General features: G+C 42.0%; 1 protein-coding gene across 1 annotated transcript in view; it reads right to left on the reverse strand.

Annotated features, from left to right (window-relative positions):
- Positions 1-22743, reverse strand: part of LOC121919162 (spermatogenesis-associated protein 7 homolog) — a 106029-nt gene that overhangs the window by 51584 nt on the left and 31702 nt on the right. The window contains exons 3-4 of the mRNA XM_042445463.1: positions 9659-9751; positions 2264-2311 (exon numbers count right to left, since the gene is read on the reverse strand). Of these exons, the coding sequence (XP_042301397.1) occupies positions 2264-2311; positions 9659-9751 (141 nt within the window). The remainder of the gene's footprint in view (positions 1-2263; positions 2312-9658; positions 9752-22743) is intronic.

The raw sequence follows: 22743 nt of genomic DNA on the forward strand, positions 1-22743 counted from the left end.
AAAAAATCATTGAGTGGGTGGGGCAAAGTGGATATCAACCATTTATAATTGCAGTAATAATGTCTGTTTGGTGTTCTTCAGATGGCAGAAAAGAGAAGATATTTGCCTTCCCAAAACTCCATACCCTCCAATGTTTTGCAGGTGAAAATGGGGACTGTGGGTGATGGTTTTAAAAATATGTCTTTTTTTCTAGCTGGAAAAGTCAGTTCGACAAAAGATACACCTTTATGACTGCCTCTTGGATCAATTGGAAGAGAACTGAAGCTCTTAGAAGTCATGTGGTAAGGCACAGAGAAAATGCTACTCTTTGGCTCTATCTAAATTGGTTTTCTTGTTTGATAAGGCTATTTGTCTAAGGGGTCATGCAGACTCACAGTTTGGAGTGGTCTGAGGCTGCTCCAGCCCTGGTTGTCCCCTGATCAATGTGGGACTGCGGCAAATGCATGGCCTGATCCTGATCCAGACCACCACCGCAGTCCCAAACGGGATGTCAGCAAAGAGTGGACTTTCCCTGCTCCTCTGCCAGTTACCAGACAGGCACACTCTCTCTGTGGCTTCCAGCCACTCTGGGGGCATGCATAATATGCACACACGCGGCGTCACTTCCGGGGTGCGCCGTGTGGATGTACAGCGTTCATTACGTCAATATGGCAGCGGCCGTGTGGAATGGCCGCCGCCATTTGTCATGGACTCTGTCCGTGATAGGCTAAGGGGCGTCTGGAAGAGACGTCCCTTTTTCAAAATGGGACGTCCTAAGGACGTCTCTTATGGCGGTCTGTAACGCGCCTGGGAGATACTAAAAGGAGCTAAAATAGTAGGATAACACAGTGGCATCCCTGCACCAGGTGTCACCCAGTGCAGGGGGCAGAGCTTCCAGGGCTTGGTGCTATTGGGAGGGGACTTCTGGGGGGCAGCACACACTCCATCCCCCCCATGCCATCCCTTCCTGATGAGAAAAATGATGGGAAGGCACCTGGGGGGACCGAGCTGGGAGGGTCTGACCAGGTATCACACACCTTCTGGGTGTCACCCAGTGTGGGTTGCACCACCACATCCATCCTAATGATGCCACTTGGACAAGAGAAGATTGATCAGGACTTCCCTGTCAAATTAGGACAGCTGGAGTGTATGGAATTATTTTCCAATTTTACTCATAATATATACATCAAACCATCATTTAGGTCATAAAGTTCAGGATGAGGAAATATAGGGGTTGAAGCAAAGGAAAATAGAAAGAATGTGTTCATATTAAGTAATTCTGGAAATTAGAAAGGAGAGTAAGTGTGCGACTGGAGCGGAGAGTAACTTAAGTAACAGTAATGAACTATGGTAATACAAGTTAAAAAGAATTATAAGAAGTTCAATCTGTAAGAAGAATATAAGATGAAAAATACGTATTCACAGTAAAGGATAGGAAGTCACTTAATCGTATTTTAATGATGATTTATGTCTACAACCCCCCCTCCTAAATTTTCTTTATTGCCTATTGGTCCTGAGATAGGTTATTATGTTTATGTAGATGTTATGTTGTGAATGATGAGATGGATGTCTGGAAGGAAAAATAACTAACTAAATAAATAATGAATTAATTAATTCCAGAATGTTTACTGAAGATCAGGATGGTGATGCTGATGGTGGTGGCTGCAGCCAGATATTGCCTAGGCTGGAGAGAGGATGATACTCAGGGACTGAGAAACTATATTTTATGGGGAGTAGAAGACAAAGTTCACATAGTCACAGAACACAATGCTCTACAAGTACTATGTAGGATCACAGCCCTAGGCTGCTGCCATACTGGAAAATTAATGCAGTTTGACAGGACTTTAACTACCATGGCTCTATCCTATGGAGTTGGGGGGTTTGCAGTTTGCTGTGACACCAGAAATGTCTGACAGAGAAGGCTAACTATTTCACAAAACTACAAACCCATGAATTCTATAGCTCTGAGCCATGGCTGTTTAAGAGGTGTCAAAATGTATTAATTCTGCTTTGTAGATGTACCCCCAAATTTCACACAATACCAGCCCATGCAGTGCATGTAAACCTAAAGTTGTAGTACCTCTGTGTGGTGTCATTTGTTTTGCTGAAAATATTGCAACTTTTCAAAATGGCATGAATGTGCTCTCTCTCTCTCTCTCTCTCTCTCTCTCTCTCACACACACACACACACACACACACAGAGAATGATCATCCAAAACAAATATTTCTAGAACAAACAGGTGAAGCTAGACATTATTTTGAAAGGAAAGCAAATTATACTTACATTTGATGCTTGTATTCAAACTCCTTGGAACAGATGAATCAACAGCAGCTGAATTAACAACAACAAAAATTGTTTATCTGTCTTCTCAGTGTTTCACTTTCAAATTACAGGAAAGAGCTGTAAAATTGCCCACTTACAATGGGTAGGGGACTAGGATTGCTGAAAGTCTGGATTCAGTTAAAACCATGCTCTTAAGTAACCTGCTTCTCTAAATCCTTTTACTGTATATACAAATAGTGTATGATAATAGTGCATGATATATAAAACAGTACGTTATATGCTGTAGATTATAGATACTCTTTCTTTGTTGGTTAGAAGATGAGGGCCTCATCTCTGGGGGGCTAAAATGTACAGTATTGAGATATGAATTTAAGAGATTAAAGCTACAGACAGAAACAATGTGTGTATGTGGTGGGAGATTCTGTCAAAAGGTAACCTCTGCATCCTTATATTCATCCTTACACTGGCACTTACACAGGCATGGGATCCTACACAGCCCATTTAGACAAGTGGAAGGTCTGCTTTTGCGTATGTTTTCAAGCATTCTGTATATTTTGGGTCTTAAATATTTGTTTGGAAAAAAGAAGATATGTTAAACTTAAAAATGTGCTTCTTCCACTAAATGAGATAGATGACTTTGCAACTGAGACACAGCCATGTTAGTCTGTGTCAGCACACAAAGCTTTCATGGACTTAGTCTACTTACACTATGAACCTTTTTCTTTCAGTTGGCCTCAAAGGAGCTGCAAGATGCCATTGCAAGTGAGAGTGATTTCATTTCATCTGCCATGGTCCCAGCCTATGAAATCCTGGGATTTGTGAGGTCCTTAGTATTCTCTATTAGAGAGCTCAGTTGCATTCCTTTGACACTAAAACAGTCTTTCAAATACGAAAGCAATACACCCACCAACCCACTAAACTGACACTCCTTTTAATGTGTTATCACAATAGTTCTTAATCTGTGTTCCACGAATCCCCGATGTCATGGTCAGCCAAGAGCAGGTCTCGGAGGATGAGGATGGGGCTCCTCCAGTGCAAGAGGTAATTGAGGCTACACCAGGTGCTAATCCTGCTCCAGTGCAAGAGGTGGCTACACCAGGTGTTAATCCTGCTCTGCCAGAGCCCAACCCTGATCTCCCAGCCCCAGAGGAGGAGGCTCAGCCAGGTCCTAGTGCTGGTGGGATTCCTCTGGTGGTACAGCAGCCTAGTGGTGACTCTGGGGAGGAACCAGGCTTGGAGGTTCCCTTCTTTAGGCAGCGCAGGGCTGAAAGAGCTGGCAGACGCAGATCCAGGAGGATTGCTGAGAGACAATTGGCAAACAAGCCTCAGCTGGCACCAAGGAGGGAATCTCCTACTTAACCACCTGCAAGATGCTAACTTGGTGCCAGAGTTTATTGCATGATCCTTTGGTGTGATTGCTGCCTGCATTGGCTCCCTGTATCTTGACTCCTTGTTGCCTTGATTCTTGACTTCAGAATGGACTGGACTATTGCTACCCTCTGGCTGACCTGACCCTGGACTGGACTGACTATCGTGATCTCTGTTATCCTGATTTCGGCTTTGGCTTTCGGTTTGCTTTTTCTCTCACTCCCTGCAAGGTTTGTGGACTATTTCCAGCTGCATAGCTAATTACCTTGTTGAGCTATCCTTATCGGCGTATGTTTGTGTGTGCTGGCTGCAGTCCAGGACAGAATAAACTCTGGCCCTGAGTTAGCATCTTACAGGTGGTTAAGTAGGAGATTCCCTCCTTGGTGCCAGCTGAGGCTTGTTTGCCAATTGTCTCTCAGCAATCCTCCTGGACCTGCGTCTGCCAGCACTTTCAGCCCTGCGCTGCCTAAAGGAGGGAACATCCAAGCCTGGTTACTCCCCAGAGTCACCACTAGGCTGCTGTACCACCAGAGGAATCCCACCAGCACTAGGACCTGGCTGAGCCTCCTCCTCTGGGGCTGGGAGATCAGGGCTGGCTTCTGGCAGAGCAGGATTAACACCTGGTGTAGCCTCAATTACCTCTTGCACTGGAGGAACCCCATCCTCCTCTTCATCCTGCGAGACCTGCTCTTGGCTGGCCATGACACCCAAGGGGCTGCAATGTTCTCACAGGGGGTGCATGAAGGCTTAAGTGCTGCTCAGCCCTGGTGACAGGAGCCAAGGCAAAGGATGGCTGGCTGGCTCTATGCATTGCCTGCCACATGGCCACTCTGCTGTGAGGAGGTAGCTAGCTGAGCAGCTGAATGACAAAGGAGCTGATAGCCAGCCAGGCTTTACCCTTCTTTCTCTTTCTGCACTCCTTTCCAGCTGGGAGGATTCTGGTCTGTCAGAAATGCTTCAGTTTGCCCCATATAAAACTTCTTCATCAGGAGGGGAGGAGACTTGGGGACTGAGCAAATGGAGAGGAAAAAAATGGGTCACTCTCAGTTTTTCCAGATTTGGCTGGAACCCCTACTGTTCACAAAATCCACTGCGAAGGCACTTAGCCATACGCACCATCGTAGAAACACACCACCTGTGACTGCCAGTTACCTCCCTTGTCGACCCAAATGTTATCCCATTGGATGCCCTGTGTGACCCGGCCACACCATCACACAAGTGATATCCCGCCCGTACAGTGCATTGGTGTGCCTAGTGACACATTGAGAAAGCACAATCATGGAGGGTCCCCATACATGCCCCCTTCCCCGCATGGTCCCCTGTTGGACTGGCCAGACTGTGTATGTTTTTATTTCATCCATTGAATTATTGACAAACTGCTATGTTTGTTGTAATCTCGCTTCATAGGGCGTGTGATGGCTCGATGATGTGATGGGTTGATGGTGCAGCTGGCCACTTGTGCATCTGAATGCTTGACAGTAGGTTTAATAGCTTCATTACTACTACTACTACTATTAGAGTTTAATCTTGAATTAAGTTGGGGGGGGTTTTACATGGCAACAAAATATATTTATATCTCTGGTAAAGAAAAGGTTAAGAACCACTGAGCTATCACACAGGTAAAGTATACTGTACATGGATAACTCCTGCAGATCAAATGCCTGACAGTGTGAAATCTCTAGAGTTATAATAAATCAACCTGATTAGAAGAAAACCTTCTGAATACACTATCCATTAATAAATTAGCTTAACTGTAAAAGTAAAACTTAACCATTGAGGCACAATGAATATTTCTTGCTCTTAGTATTCGTACAAGCCCTGCAAAAACTAGAACACCTAAAGAGACAATACTGCTATTTCAGCACATATGTCTCAGGGATATATATGATGGTTTATTGTGAAAAAGGCAACATAAGTCCATGTGTTATTTACATTTTTCCCACGCAGAGATTTGCTTTTTGCGAGAATGATTTCCTTTCCTCCAACATTTTCCTTCCTAGTCTAGCAGAGGCACTATGATAGCTACTAGTAACAAACAGGGACATTTTCACAGATTTTACTCATAATACTGACCGAAATCCAAAATTGCATTAGAAGCTGATTGTGAGTGCATTTCTTCCCCTTCTGGCTCCAACCCCCCCAGAGCAGGTTTTGAGGATGTTATCTATCCTGTCTGTCTGTTTATCTAGTTATATATCCATCCGTCCTCCAGCAATAAAATCATTTAAAACATAACAATGGAGATAAAACATACAGCATATACATCCGTAACCATCCCAACAACCAATTAATGATAAAATGCCTGTTTAAATAAAATGATTTTTATCTGATAGTAAAAGGAGAGGGAGAAACATAGTCTCCCATTGAAAGGAATTCCAAAACCTGGAGCAGGCACCAAAATGTCCACTCCTGTGTCCATGAGGGTAATGGTACCAAACAAAAGTCTTCCTCTGAGGATCTTAAGACTCAAATAGGTTCATACAGGGACATGGAGTCTTTCAGATAGTCTGGAGTTGGACCATTTATGTTCTATAGGTCATAACCAGCACTCCAAACTGTGTCCAGAATTAACCTGGCAGCTGGTGAAACTGCTTCAACAAGGAAGTTCTATGTTCTCTGTAACTGGCTCAGGTTCTGCTGATGAAAGCAGTTTCATAAACAGAAAAACCCTACAGGATTCTGGCCATTGTGTTTTGGTGCTATGATGTACATGTGGACAGAGCTTAAACTGTTGAAAAACAACTTTCAAGAAATATTTCTTCCAGCTACCTTCAGTGCATGAAATCAGTGTGAGTTGAAGCTATGATTTGCAGCTGGCAGTTAAAAAGGGAACATGCTGGATTTTGCTACAGCAAGCAGCTTCGTGATGGGAGTGAAAGAAACCCAAAACTTGATTTGAACAAATGAGATATACTACTGAGCTCCTAGTGTGCCAAAAATTTGTCCCAATAAATTTTGGCTTCCTCTTGGAAGAATGCAGCAGACTGACAGAATCTGCTGAAGGTTGTATAAAGCCCCTGAATTAGTGTCCTCATGTTTTGCTCGATTCTTTTTCATTCCTTCTTTGCAACATGGTGAGATGGAACAGAGCAGAGGGCACTTCTCAACTTTGTCCAAAAAAAAAAATAAAAAAAAAAATAAAAAAAAAGAAAGAAAATAAAAGAAAAAGGCAATGGGTGTGAATTACAGGTGCTCTTCTGTTCTACACTCAGATGTTTAGATTCTTTATTAGCATAACAGATGAATGTGGGAAATGCCTAGGTTCTTTGGCTGTGACCTCCTAGCTGTTTTTTCCCTTCTGTGATTTACTGTGTCAGGCCAAAAGTGAGCAAATGTTTGATTCAAAGAGAAAGCAGAAGAGGGGCAGGCATGCCATTGCATGAGGGCAGAGTTGATTAGGAAGTACACCAGATGTAACTGCTGCAGTATAGGTACAGCTGCCACATGTATATAGGTCTAGCAACGACCACTCCTCTATTAAAAAAATAAATCTATTTCAGCAATGGAGTCCATGCAGCCCCCTAGATGTTTGGGGTGCCACTCCCATCAGCCCAAGCAGGTTTTTTTTCTGCAGAATAGAGCCATGGCCATTAAAACGGTATCAAATGGTTATAAATGTGTAGTGTGGATATACTCTTGGAATCTCAGGGATAAAAAACTACCAGGAATAGTGATTGAAATGAAGACCTAGTATTAGGTAACCAAGATAGGATGCAGGCCACCAAGTGCTGTTACCTTCAGTAGAAGAGATTGAACTACCCAGGCTGGGTCAGGCCCAGTCAATAGTGCCATTGTTGATCTAATCCACAGTGCGGAAATAATGCAGTTTGATACCTCTTTAATTTCCGTGGCTCAATGATATGGAATCCTGGGATTTGTACTTTGTTGTGGCACCGGAGCACTCTGACTGAGAAGTCTAAATATCGCACAAAACCACAAATCCCCAAATTCTATAACATGGAGCCATGGCAGTTAAAACAGTGTCAAACTGCATTAATTCTGCAGTATAGATTGGACCCTTGCCCTGGTGTCGTAGTAGTTAAATGCTGGTACTGCAGCCGCTCACTTACAAACCACAAGGTTGTGAGTTCAATTCCAGCCAGGGGCTCAGGGTTGACTAAGCCTTGCATTCTTCCAAGGTGGCTAAAATGAGTACCCAGCTTGTTGGGAGCAATTAGCTTACAGCTTTAAACCGCTTAGAGACTATACTTAGTGCAGTGTGAAGCGGTATATAAATGAAGCTGCTATTGCTATTGCTACTGTTAACTTTATTTACCACCTTTCCCCTAAAATTGAGACTCAAATTGGCTTAAATTTAAAACAATCTTTATCAGCATCTTTTAGCAATATAGTGAAAAACATACAAATATCAACATTAAAATAAAATAAAAAATAAAATAAAATAAAACAGAATTAAAAACAGTTCCATTTCAATAATACACCACATTCTAAAGCCTTTTATTTAAAAATGTGCAGTTCTAAAAGACTTCCAGAATTAAAACAAGTTTTTGCCTGTTAAGAGAAGGACACCAAGGGGGTGGGCATTCAGGCTTTTGGGGAGGGCGTTGCAAAGCCTAGGGGCAGTAACAAAGAAGGCTCTATCTTGTGTCCCCACCAGCCATGCCTATGAAGATGGTGGGACAGAGAGAAGGGTCTCTCCTGGCAATCTTAGAGCCTGAGTAGGCTCATTTGTGGATATACAGTCTGTTAGATAGCCTGGACCTAAAATATATGGGGCTTTTTGGGTTATGGTATAGAGCAGACCCATAGTATCTGCTGGGATTTGATTCCAGGACTCCCCATGGATAACAAAAATCCATGGATGATCATTATATACAATGGCCTAGTAAAATGGTGTCCCTTACATAAAATGGTAAAATCAAGGGTTACTTTTTGTATTTTTAATATATACACTTGTCCGTCCATATTCACTAGGGTTAGGGGCACTAGACCCCTGTGAATATGGAAAAACTGCAAATAACAAAAACACCATATTTTTACCTGAGAGGACACTTCTCTAGGAATCTTTAGGTCCTCTAGTGCAACTCTGTGGCCAACGTCTGACAGACACTGACCATGGAACTGCCCTGGAGTTGCTACAAATGCCTAGTAGAGTATTCTCTCTAGGAATCGCTAGGTTTTTCAGTGCAACATTTAATTAAAGTTGACCATAGAGTTGCACTGGAGGACCTAGTTATTCCTAGAGAGAATAATCAAATCCGCAAATATCAAAGCTGCAAATATTATATATAATATATTCAAGCCATGGATGGTTGAATCTGCAAATAAAAAATACTTGGATATGGAGGGCTGACTGTAGTAATTGAAGTTGGTATGTGTTCATCCATGGCCCAAGATTGTTTTTAAAGCATCTCATATTTATCTACTGGGGCTCAAACAAGTAGAATTCTCCCCCCCATTTTGCCCTGAACTATCAAAAGCTATATAAAATGTGACTCTTTGAATTTATTGACAAAACTAAGAAACAACACATGGAATGGCAAGTATGATCCAGTGGCAAGTAGAGACTCTGATGCCAATAGCATGATGAATCCATTTGGGGAAAATTGGCTACCAGTCCTGAGGAATAGCAAAATAAGGACTCAGCAAATGCAAATGGGAAACCATTCAGAGTCAAGGGCTTTTCCAGCAGATAATGATCACCAATTAGCAGACACTAATCCTCTTTTGCATTAGCCTCCCAGCCTGAGGCCTGCCATCAACACAGAACAATACACATGCAAATCACTCCTGCATTCCCAGGCTCACACAGTATATATAGACCCACTTTTTTCAGGCAAGCATTCTCTGAAGATGCCATCCACAGATGCTGGCGAAACGTCAGGAAGAAACTCTTCTGGAACATGACCACATAGCCCGAAAAACCCACAAAAAACCATGGATGCCAGCCACGAAAGCCTTCGACTTCACATGGTATAAATTATTCTGCAGCTGATCTAAGAAGTTCAGCTTTATACCAGTGAAGTCAGCTTGATGGGCATAGTTATTGTTGGATGTTCCAAATACCTTTGGCAGATAGCAGTTTTCTGTAATGCACAGCCATGTGGTCTTGGATGATGTACTGACTTGACAGCTTGCAGGCAGAACTAGGAGAAAAGGCTAAGAAAAGAAATAACTTTGTCAGTGGACAGAAAATATCTTGTGCAAAAGATCTGAATATTTATACTTTGTTATAGTTTTTTTTGTCTTCGACTTGACACCAACTTAAGGTAACCCTATCCTAGGGTTTTCGTGGAAAGATTTACTCAGAGGTTTGCCACTGCTTTCCCCTTAGGCTGAAATAACGTGATCTGCCCAAGGTCACCCCAAGTGTTCATCTAACTGCGCAGGGATTCAAATGTGGTATGCTGAAATCCTAGTCCCACATTCTGACCATTATACCATAATGGGTTCTGCACACTGTCTCTTACATTAGCAAAGAAATACATTTTGTATTTGAGAAACCTGAAACAAAATACCTGGCTAATAATGACATATGTATTTTTTGTTTAGTTTTATGTTGTTGTTGTTGTTGTTGTTGTTGTGTGTCTTCAAATCCTTTTTCAGACTTATGGCAACCCTAAGATGACCCTATCACAAGGTTTTCTTTGCAAGATTTATTCAGAGGGTTTTTTTTGCCATTGACTTCCTCGGAGGCTGAGAGAGTGCGACTTGCCAAAGGTCACTCAGTGGGTTTCCATAGCAGAGTGGGGATTCGAATATTGGTCTCCAGGGGCCTAGTCCAACACCCAAAACATCATGTTTACTCAATTACTATTTTCAATAAATAATGTTCTCTGTGCACCATTTCTTTATTATTTTCTTGGGAGAATGATATGTTTTGTGTTTAATCTTAAATATAATCTTTGCTTAGAAGACTCTGAGTGGGAAAGGAGAGGAAATGCAGATAAAATGTAATATCCAACTGTTAATTCAGTTTGCATAGCTGTAAGGAAGTATCTTCAGCCAAACTGAAATAAACGATTATCACACCAGTGCTTACCATCTCTCAACTGGCTCTCAAATGTTGAAGAAGTGTGCATGTGTGAAAGCCTGGCTCGCTTTCTCAATGTCAGGGAATTGTTGGCTCCCTCTAGCATCACTGAATCGTTCCAGGAGAGGGAGTTTCCTCTGAATGCAAAGTTTCTGTTCAGAGGAAATTCCCTCTCCTGGAATGATTCAGTGACGCTAAAGGGACTGAGGTGGAAAAGGAGAAAAATGTATTCATATCTTCTTCCTCAGACTGCTGCAGTGACTAAGGACGACATCTCTCCTTCGGTATTGGGCTGGATGAGGGAAAACAAACCCAAGTTGAATTCAGATGAAACGGAGGTACTTGTAATAGGGACCCCTAATCTGGGAATGGAGTTATGCCAGCCAGTTCTGGATAGGGTCACACTTCCCCTGAAGGATTCTGTCCACAGCTTGTGGGTGCTCCTGGACTCGTCACTTCATCTGACGGCTCAGGTGGATGCGACAGTCAGGAGCACTTGTTATCAGCTTCGACCTATATGCTAACTGCCCCCCTTCCTGGAGCAGGGAGACCTTGAAACAATAGTACATGTGCTGGTAATCTCTCAGCTCGACTTCTGTAACGCACTTTACTTGGGGCTACTTTTGTGCCAAGTTCGGAAACTTCAACTGGTACAAAATATGGCAGCCAGGTTGGTAGCGGGCTTACCTAGAAATGCCCACATACACTGGTTCTAAAATCTTTCCACTGGCTGCCTATTAGTTTCTGGGCAAGATACAAGGTGTTGGTTTTAACCTTTAAAGCCCTACATGGCTTGGGTCCTGACTACTTGCAGGAGCGTCTCCTTCCATATAATCCATCCCAAATGCTTCGGTCCTCTGGGAAGAATCTGCTACAACCTAGGAAGACTAGACTTTCAACAGTGACCCAGAGGTCCTTCTCATCAGCTGCTCCCAGGTTCTGGAATGACCTGCCGGACGAGATCCATCAGATTACCACATTGGAAGCCTTTAAGAAGGCTATTAAAACGGATCTCTTCTGGCAGTCCTTTCCAGACTAGACCAGATCTACTGACTTGCCTCCCCCCCTACTTTCACCTTTAAGCCATTGTTGCGACACTGAAAGTGTCACTGATACCATCGCTTCTGACCTCCCCCCACTCCTCTAGAAGATGATTCATTCCCCACCCAAATCTGCCCAAAACTTTTTTTCCACTTTATTGATCCTGGAATGTTTTAAATTTTCCTCTTTAATTTCTTTTTAGTGTTTGATTAATGATTTTATGTTTGGGGGGAGGGTTGGGGGTTTGGGGTTGTTAACTGTATTTAAAAATTGTATGTGATTTTCTCTTGATATTCCTGTAATCCGCTTTGATTCTTTCGAGAAAAAGAGGAATATGAATTATTATTATTATTATTATTATTATTATTCCTTATTCTGTAATAAAAAGATGGAGCCAGGTTTTCCATCTTTCAGAATTTTTATAGCAGTCAGGTTGCATAAATGGGAGTAGAACACAGTTATGGAATTCTGAATGCATTTTCACAAGTTATTTTCCAAAGTTACCACAATACTAAATATGCAGTGCTATCATACAGTGTGATGTGATCATACAGCATTCATAAATAAATAAATAAATAAATAAATGGTTGTGTTGAAAATTCTATGTGTTGAGTTTGTTTTCTGTTTGTCTACCTTTGGGCCAGGTGTAGAAAAGCAACAGAAAAAGCTAAGCAATTTTTTTTCCTCTAAAATTTTGAGGACTGATTGGGATGTGGGTGGGGATCGCTTAGACCTTAAGGGAGCTAGACCTTTAGTCAACCTTTCCCTAACCCTTTGTCTTCAGGATATGTTGAGCAACAGCTCCCATCATCCACAGTGAAAAAGCAATACTTGTGCAGCTGGAGGACAAGGGAGATTGCAGCCCAATATACCTTGAGTTCACCAAGTTTGCAGAGGCTCTCCAAATTTCTTCTCCAGAGTGATCAAATACTACTTGGGTCTTGTAGGACCTGACATATTCTCCAAAAAGTTTAAGAAATTATGGCTGGGACTCTGAAATCACAAGTACAAGTAACCCAGGATGCATTTCATTAGGCCCTGGAGACTTGCATCTTTTAGACTTGGTAAGTGCTCCAGTGTTATCTTTTCATCTGTCTTGGGCTGCCACTTTATATGTATAGGTGGCACAAACCACATTCCAAAGCCTTCATAGTTCAGAAAATGTCAGCCTTCCATGCAAGTCTTTTCCAGATTGACAGTTTTAACACCTTCACCTCAGGCAGGGATCGCTGAACTTGTTTTGCTTTCTACAACCTTCACATTTTCATTTCTTTGGGCTAAGATTAACCGTAGTGACTTTCACATTTTTAAACATAAATTTGCTTTCTTGTTTTTAAAAATCAGATTGCAATGCACTCTCTCTCTCTCTCTCTCTCTCTCCGTGTGTGTGTGTGTGTGTGTTAAACAAGTCTGCTAGCTCCCTTACACAGTAAGGTAATAGTAAGGTATGCAGCCTTGCTGACTATGGATGTTGCAAAACTGCTCAGTTTTATTTCTCTCAATTCTATTTCTCTCAGACATAAGTCTACTAATGAAGACAAGTCCCCAAATGAATTCTAGGCAATAAAATTACACATGGCCGAGCTGTATAATTGTGGCAAATTCTGCCCCAGAATCATTCCTTCCATCCTCCGCAACTCAAATTATCAGAATTCAAGGTGTCTCGGCCTCTAGTATAGTGACTTGGGATCATTTTCAATTTGTGTGAGATCACTTTTGCTCTTGTGCTCTGGCTGTGATAAAGCTGCTCTGTCATTACTGAGGGCTTCTGAGGAGCTTCACATGTGCCCAGTGTGTACTGTCATAAGTGACTCCCAGTAAACAGCTAGTGGTGGCAATGAACATAGTCAATGGGACCATTCCCAATTGTTGACAGTTATGGGACACACACACACTCTCTCTCTTTTTCCCCAAGACTGGTTGGTGTGCATTAGTGGATGGTGTTAATGTGGCATTCTAGAAGTAATGGATTCTTCATGAACTATTTAAATTTGCCTGAAGATGCTTCTTTACAGCTGTGTAAACTGAATTATCAGTTGGATATTACATGTTAACTACATTTCCTTTCCCATTCATAATGAGGGAAAGAGCAATGGCAGTAACAGCAGCACATGTCAGCACTGACTGATTCAGCTATTGCTTATACCAGGGTGGGCATCTGCCATATCTGCATTAGCTCCCATATGGAACCTTGGAAGATCATAGTCCTGTCTGCGTAATTCCACCCCCTCAATTTAAACAAAAAACCCCTTTTTGTTTATTGATTTATTGGGCTAAAAATTACAATCCTAGACAATTCTAATTTATACCTGGTTAGAAAAAATACTTCTGCTGGGTATAAAATGTCTGAGCAGTGGCAAGGGGGCAATATTGTCCCTCATACCCTCAGGGAAAAATAGGGAACCCTGTCTTGATTTCAGTGACAGTAACTCATTTGAAATGTGGTGCTGGAGAAGAGTGTTGGAGATCCCAGAAACCTCCAAAAAGACAAACAAATGGATCCTTCAACCAATCAAGCCCGGGCTCTCCCTGGAAGACAAGATGTGGATCTCCAAGCAAGAGTATGAAGTAGGAGGAAAGCAATGTGTGGAAAGGAAATGTCCATAAATCATGTGCTGCAGAAGTCTGCCTTCCTCAGTGCTTCTAATATTTTATAGCTTTAGTATACTTAGGAATTGAAGTTTTGTCTCTTTTGTAGGAATTGTATACTTTTTGTGCATTCTCTAAATTGAGGCTGTCATACCTCAGCCACATCATGAGAAGGCATACCTCATTTAAAAAGACAATAATGCTCAGAAAAGTGGAGTGCAGCAGAAAGAGAGGAAGACCACATACCAGATGGATAGACTCATGCAAGGAGGCCAAGGCCTTGAGCCTGCAGGACCTGAGCAGAGCTATTGAGGACAGGGTGTCTTGGGGATGTCTCATTCACAGTTGACTCAAAGGCAGCTAATAACAAAAACTGGTAGGGTTGCCAAATTTCCCTTATTTGAGAGCTTGAAAGCTTGTCCCTTATTGGGTTGACAGTTGCCCCTAGGATGTTTGAAGGTTGGAAAGAAATTCCTTCTATATAGACTGAACAAGATGCCAAAATATCCCATATTTTGGGATGTGCACCATCCACAAAGATAGAAAGGAGTGCATCATGTAATGTATGAATGTGGACAAGATGTTAATTTTACAGAGAAATGCATGGCTAGGTTAACTGGAATCAAAAATTTCATTTGTATTTAGATAGAACACAAATTTGTTAATAGCTTTTTCCTGATAGGAGCCCTGGTGGCGCAGTGGTTAAATGCCTGTACTGCAGCCATTTACTCAAAACCATAAGGTTGCAAGTTCAAGACCAGCAAAAGGGCTCAAGCTCGACTCAGGCTTGCATCCTTCCGAGGTTGCTAAAATGAGTACCCAGATTGTTGGGGGCAAATTAGCTTACAGTTGTAAACCGCTTAGACACTGCTTAGGCGGTATGAAGCGGTATATAAATGAAGCTTGTTTGTTTGTTTTTGTTTGATAGTCAACCCCCATGTCATGAATTTTGATTGTCCCTTATTGCTACTTTGAAAACTGGGCATCACTGCATTCTTGATGCCTCAAGAACTGCCTGATGGGGTGTTTATTCCCTTTCAGCATGTGAATTTCAGTGAGATGATAGAGAAATATACACACACACACACACACACACCCCAGACAGAAAGCGGGCCATCACAAAATTTTACTTATTCAATAGTCACAAGTTTTGTGATGGCAAAAAGCAAAGATTTTATAATAAGAGGGTAAAAAGGTAAAAGTATTCCTCGTTGACAAGGTTGTCAAGTCATGTCCAACTATAGGACACGGTGCTCATCTCTGTTACTAAACCAAAGAAATAGCATTATCAGAGACTACTTTGTGATCATGTGGCCAGTATGCCTGCACAGAACACTGTTTACCTTCCCATCAAAGTGGTACCTATTTATCTACTTGCATTTGCATGTTTTCAAACTGCTAGGTTGGCAAAAGCTGGGACTAGTGATAGGGGCTCACCCCATCATGTGGCACCTGGGCCTCGAACTGCCAACCTGCTGACCTTGCAATCAACAAAGCCAGCATATTAACCACTTGAGCCACTGCATCCCTATAATATGTGGGTACTACCTCAGTGTTGAAGCAATGTTCTCATCACTTTCTAAAATACATACTAGGCTTCATTCTGTGCCAAAAACATAGATAACTGATGTAGTCATTTGAAACAGGGAGGGGTAAAATGTTATCAAGAATATACAGAAGACTTTTTTTCTTGTTCTCTCTCTCTCTCTTAAACAGCAGCAGCAACAACAACAACAACAACAACAATTCCTTTTCTCTCCTTTCATTTCCACTTGTTCTTTGAATAGAGCATCTGCCCAGTCTTGAGGATTCTTGGGCTTCCAAGCATGACATAGAGGTGGATAGCTTTGGGGAGATAATGTTAATTCTTTTTAAAAAGGTTAAGTCTCGACTTGCTATCTTTCCCTGATACGTACATATTGTTTAGTCAGTTTCAATCTGAGTTTGTTATGGAAGTCAGAGAATTGATTGACTGTTTAATCCTCTGTGTCCCTGAGAGGCAATTTTAATTATCACGTTAAGTCTCTAGCATTTTTATTGAAGGTAAGTAAGGCAAATATGAAAGCCACCTTACATACCTAATGAACAATGTGGGTCAAACTGATCTGTTCCACAGCTTGAAGCCAATGTGTCAAAAGGTCCATTAGTGTAATTTTTCTAAATTGGCTCCCTGTTCACTTCAGCTTATGGGTTCACTGCCGTGCTACCCTGCTGAACTAAATTTAAGAGTTAGAAAAAGCCAGGGAACCTGAAAATGAAAGGCCTTTCTGGATTCATGGAGCCAGCTTATCAGGTGGGGCACTTTGATTTGTGTTTCATTTATAAGCATACACCTAGCTGTAAATCTGTTTTACTGGCTTTGTGCAAATTGGGATTAGTGTTCATTTTGTGATAATGCAAAGGGAACATGCTACTATCAAGCAACTTTTTAATTTTTTATTATTTACAACCTAATTAAATGGCATAATTAATTGTACATGATCCCACTACTTTGATCAGAGCTTTTCCCAAGTAGGTATGAATAGGTTTATAGCTCCAGGCCTAAATCTATTGGTTAATTCCAGCTGGATCTGACTCATGAATCAATGAGAATTTAGTAAATCAACATTTATATAAGTTCCATTGATTCAGCTGGGACTAACAATTGGATTTAGACCACTGTTTTAAAACATCATACACTATCGAGATGAGAGCATGAGCCTGTTCTCAGTAATGTTTCTGTCTTCAGAGTGTGTTTAAGGCTATTATCAGGGAGAGTTAGGTGTTCCTGCTACAGAGAGGAGGAGGAGAGAGGTAGCTGGGCAGCCATTGTAAGTGGTGACTGTTTAATTTATTTTTAAACTCTAGGAGGGGTGTGCTTGTAGTCACATCTTCAGTGAGTCACATCTGTGAGTCACTAGGGGGCGGAGCTAGCAGACTAGCTCTATATTACTCCTCCCAGAGCCTCTCCAGAAATTTGAATTCTATTTTTATTTCATTTTTTTTCATCCAAGGAAATCTACAGCAGAGGCAGAGTTGATTGAGCTTACTGCCACAAATTTTTGAAACATCAGGAGCTTTAACGTTGGTGTTTTCTGGAGGATTCTTTGTTTCAGGAGGAACCACAGTCCTGTTCCAGTCATTTCCTAAGACTTTTCAGTATGGACACAGATAGAACCATGGCAGTCACCTGCAACACTTGTGGGATGTTTGTCTTCTTGCCTACAGAAGTGGAGAACTTCACATGCCCCAAGTGCAAGTTGGTAGCCCTCTTGGAGGAGAAAGTGCAGCCGTTGGAGTCCAGAGTAGCTACACTTCAGCATATTAGGGAGCAGGAGGATTTCCTGGACACAACAGAACTAACAATCCTGGACGAATACCATGCAGAGGAAGATGCTGGAGCTGAGGAGGTCACTTCACATACACAGGAGGCAGACAGCTGGAGGAATGTCACACAGAGAAGTAGGCCAAGAAGGGATTGTTCGGGGAGCTTGCAGCTAGAGAATCGATTTGAAGCTCTTTCCCTTATCAAGGAGGATGAAAAAGAGCAACATAGATAGACTTCAGGGACAGAGCAGGGGAGCCTGAGAGTCCCACCCAAGGGAACAGCCGCTGCTAAACCTCGTAGGAGGCGTGTGGTCGTAGTGGGGGACTCCTTGCTGAGGGGTACAGAAGCAGTGATTTGTAGGCCCGACAAGATGTCTCAAGAGGTGTGTTGTCTTCCAGGGGCAAAGATCCGTGATGTGACAGAGAGGCTGACAAGACTGGTCAAGCCTACTGACCAATACCCCTTCCTCTTGGTCCACGTGGGAACCAATGATACTGCAAGACAAAGCCTGCAGAACATCAAAAGGGATTACAAGGCACTTGGTAGGAAGCTGAAAGGAATGGATGTACAGGTTGTCATCTCGTCTCTTCTGCCAGTCGAAGGGCACGGTCCAGGAAGGGAGAGGAAAATAGCGGATGTGAACAACTGGCTTCGTAGATGGTGCCACCGAGAACGATTTGGATTCTTTGATCATGGGCTGCGGTTCCATGGGGAGGGACTTCTTGCAACGGATGGGTTGCATCTTACACCAGTTGGAAGAAATGTTTTTGCCAACAGTCTCAAGAACTTGATCAGGAGGGCTTTAAACTGAGTTCCATGGGGAAGGGAGACAATATAAAGGAAGGCGAAAGGGCTAGAGAAAATAGTCAAACAGACATAGAGGAAACAAGAAAAAAAGTGCAAGGACCCAACAGTGGAAGGCAAACAAACTTGCACAAGCAGCAAGTAAATGGGACCTATGGTCTGCGATGTCTCTACACTAATGCACAGAGCATGGGAAATAAGCAAGATGAACTTGAACTCCTAGTACAGCAAAGCAAATACGATATAATAGGCATCACTGAAACCTGGTGGGATGAGTCTCATGATTGGAATATGGAAATAGAGGGGTATAACCTTTTTAAGAGAAATAGGCTAAACAGGAAAGGAGGAGGAATAGCACTATATGTCAAAGATATTTACACCAGTGAAGAGATCCAGGACATAAATCATGGAAGCCAGGTGGAGAGCATCTGGATAAAAGTTAAAGGGGAGGGAAACAACAAGGATGTTACGGTGGGAGTCTACTACAGACCCCCAAGTCAGGCTGAGGAATTGGATGATATCATTCTAGAACAGATGACAACACACTCAGAAAAGAGAGATGTAGTAGTGATGGGCGACTTCAACTATCCTGATATTTGCTGGAAGTCAAACTCAGCAAAATCCTCAAAGTCTAGCAAATTCCTCACTTGCCTGGAAGACTGTTTTATGGTCCAAAAGGTGGAAGAGGCAACAAGGGGGTCAGCTATTTTAGATCTGATCTTAATCAACAAGGATGACTTGCTTAATGGGGTGCAAGTGGTGGGATCATTAGGTGGAAGTGACCATGTTCTCCTGGAGTTTGTTATACAATGGAAAGAAGAAGCCAGGCATAGTCAAACACGCATTCTAGACTTTAGGAGAGCGGATTTCAGTAAACTCAGAGAAGTATTGAGGGTGATCCCGTGGGTCAGAAATACTAAAAGGGAAAGGAGTTCAGGCCGGATGGGAGTTTCTCAAAAGAGAGATACTGACAATTTCAAACAGTTCCAGTGAGAAAGAAAAATGGGAGGTGTCTCAAGAAACCAGGATGGATGACTAAGGAACTTTCAACCGAGCTAAGTTTGAAATGGAACATGTATAAGAAATGGAAAAAGGGGGAATTCACAAAAAAGGAATTCAAAGAAATAGCAGGCATTTGTAGGGGTAAAGTCAGAAAAGCTAAAGTGCAGAATGAACTCAGGCTTGCTAGAGAGGTTAAAAAGAATAAAAAGGGATTTTTTTGGATATGTCCGCAGCAAAAGTAAGAACAAGGAAATGGTAGGGCCACTGCGTCGAGAGGATGGCAAAATGTTAATAGAAGACAGAGAAAAGGCAGAATTACTCAACACCTTCTTTGTCTCAGTCTTCTCACAAAAGGCAAAGGGTGCTCAACCTGAGGATAATGGAGCAGAGGAGAGAATAGGGGAATTTCAGCACAGAATAAGTAAAGAGATAGTAGAGGAATACCTTGTTAATCTAAATGAATTTAAGTCTCCAGGACCAGATGAACTACATCCAAGGGTACTAAAAGAACTGGCAAATGTAATATCGGAGCCATTGGCAATCATATTTGAAAACTCCTGGAGAACAGGAGAAATCCCAGCAGACTGGAGGAGGGCAAACATTGTCCCCATCTTCAAAAAGGGGAAAAAAGAGGATCCCAACAATTATCGTCTAGTTAGTCTAACATCAATACCAGGAAAGATTCTATAGCAGATCATTAAACAGAGAGTCTGTGAACATCTAGAAGGCAATGCCATAATCACAAAAAGTCAACATGGGTTTCAGAGAAAGAAGTCATGCCAGACAAATATGATCTCTTTCTTTGATAAAATCACCAGCTTGGCAGATGAAGGGAATGCTGTGGATATAGTATATCTTGATTTCAGTAAGGCCTTTGACAAGGTTTCCCATGACATTCTTGCAAACAAGCTTGTAAAATGTGGGCGAGACAAAGTAACTGTTAAATGGATCTGTAATTGGTTGACCAGCCGAACGCAAAGGGTGCTCAACAATGGCTCCTTTTCATCCTGGAGGGAAGTGACCAGTGGAGTCCCACAGGGCTCTGTCCTGGGCCCAGTGTTATTCAACATCTTTATCAATGACCTGGATGACAGAATTGGGAGCATACTTATCAAATTTGCAGATGACACCAAATTAGGAGGAATAACTAATACTCCAGAGGACAGGATCAACATTCAAAATGATCTGAATAGACTAGAAAGCTGGGCCAAAGCTAACAAAATGAAATTCAGCACAGAGAAATGTAAGTTACTGCATTTAGGGCAGAAAAATGAAATGCACAGATATAGGATGGGGGACACCTGCCTGAATGAAACTACATGTGAAAGGGATCTGGGAGTCCAAGTAGACCACAAGTTGAACATAAGTCAACAGTGTGATGCAGCAGCTAAAAAGGCCAATGCAATTTTAGGCTGCATCAATAGAAGTATAGGACATTGAGAAACTGGAGCGTGTCCAAAGGAGGGCGATTAAAATGGTGAAAGGTCTGGAAACCATGCCCTACGAGGAATGACTCAGGGAGCTGGGGATGTTTAGCCTGGAGAAGAGAAGGTTAAGAAGTGATATGATAGCCCTGTTTAAATATTTGAAAGGATGTCACATTGAGGAGGGAGCAAGCTTGATTTCTGCTGCTCCAGAGAACAGGACCTGGAACAATGGATGCAAGCTACAGGAAAAGAGATTCCACCTCAACATTAGGAAGAACTTCCTGACAGTAAGGGCTGTTCGACAGTGGAACACACTCCCTCGGAGTGTAGTGGAGTCTCCTTCCTTGGAGGTCTTTAAGCAGAGGCTAGATTGCCATCTGCTGGGGATGCTTTGATTTGGATTTCCTGCATGGCAGGGGGTTGGACTGGATGGCCTGTGTGGTCTCTTCCAACTCTATGATTCTATGATTCTATGAATTAGGATAGCTACAGTACTATATGCCATTTTAACTGCCATGATTTTATCCTATGCAACTGTGGGATTTGCAATTTAGGGAAGGCTATTAGGAAATAGCCAGAAAGATTAAGTGGTTGATCAAACCTATAAACCTCAGCATTTGATAGAATATTGCCAGAGCAGCAGTAGTTGAATATAGCACTATACTGTAATTGTGAAATGTGAAAGGGCCTGTAGATGCATTGTTTTTATACTGGAAGAGATATCTTTTTTGCATATGCATACAAGGCCCTTATAATGTCTTCCTAATATTGTTTCCCTAGAGCAGAGATTACTTTTTGGAGTTACAACTTCAGACCCTCTCCACCCAAGCATTTGTCATTCTGAGATTCTGAGAATAGTCTCAAAAGAATTTTTCGAAGATTTGCTCCAGAAAAGGGGTGAGCTGTCTTCAGGATTTATTTTATTTTTAGTTAAAACTGTGAGATCTAAGACAATCAAAGCTTGACACATATGCCATACATGAAGAATTAAAAAGTCCTGAGCCCCAAAATTTATTCTGTGTACTGGATCTGTATGGAGGTAATAGTCTACTCACCCAAAATGCTCTCTTCCCCCAAGTTTATAAGTGGTATGAGTTCAGATAAGAATGAGTCATTTTTAATTGAAATTGTAGAATACATCTTGAACCATCTATGCACTTGAAAAAAGATTTCATAGAGCTGAAGATGATACAGAAAAGAGTGACAAGCATGATTCTGGGACTGGAATAACTTCCCTGTAAAGAATCTTTGGGACTATTTACTTTAGGGAAAAAAAGGACAAGTAGGAATTGCTATAAAATGAGAGACAACACAAAGGGAAACACAATAGAATACATGTAGGGCATGACTTTCTAGCTTTCTCTTAGTAATAGAATCAAAGGTCATCCACTGAAGCTGAATTGTGGGAGATTCAGGATGGATGATACAAAGTATTTCTTTATAAAGTACCTAGTCAAACTAGAATTCATTTCCTCAAGTTGTTTGCCTGCTCAGATGATTTCACAATGGGATTAGATAAATTCTAGAAGTTGAAGTTCTCAGTGGCAACTAAGCAAGGTGGCTGCATATCACTTTCAGTATCAGAGGTAGTATGTTCCTGTATATAATTATCAATGACATGTAGCTGAGAAACAAAGGGCAGAGGATGCAGCTGGATACATGCCCTGCTGGTAGATTTCTCACAGACAGCTGCTTGTTCTAGATGGAATATTGGACTAGATATCTCCTTGGAGTGATCCATAAGGACTCTTGTTATGACGTTCGATCAGAACGTTTTGTTGGTCTACTTGTAATCATCCATATAATAATCAGTAAATCCAAATCTACTGAATGTCAGTCCCTCGTCTAGACTTTATTGGTAGCTACTAGTCTCCTTCCTTCAGGCAGGTCCAGCTCTCCATAACTGCCATCCGCCGGCCTGAGAGGGAGTTCACCAGGCAGGTCCAGT

This window comes from Sceloporus undulatus, chromosome 1, assembly GCF_019175285.1.
Source record: "Sceloporus undulatus isolate JIND9_A2432 ecotype Alabama chromosome 1, SceUnd_v1.1, whole genome shotgun sequence".
In the NCBI taxonomy this organism is placed as follows: Eukaryota; Metazoa; Chordata; class Lepidosauria; order Squamata; family Phrynosomatidae; genus Sceloporus; species Sceloporus undulatus.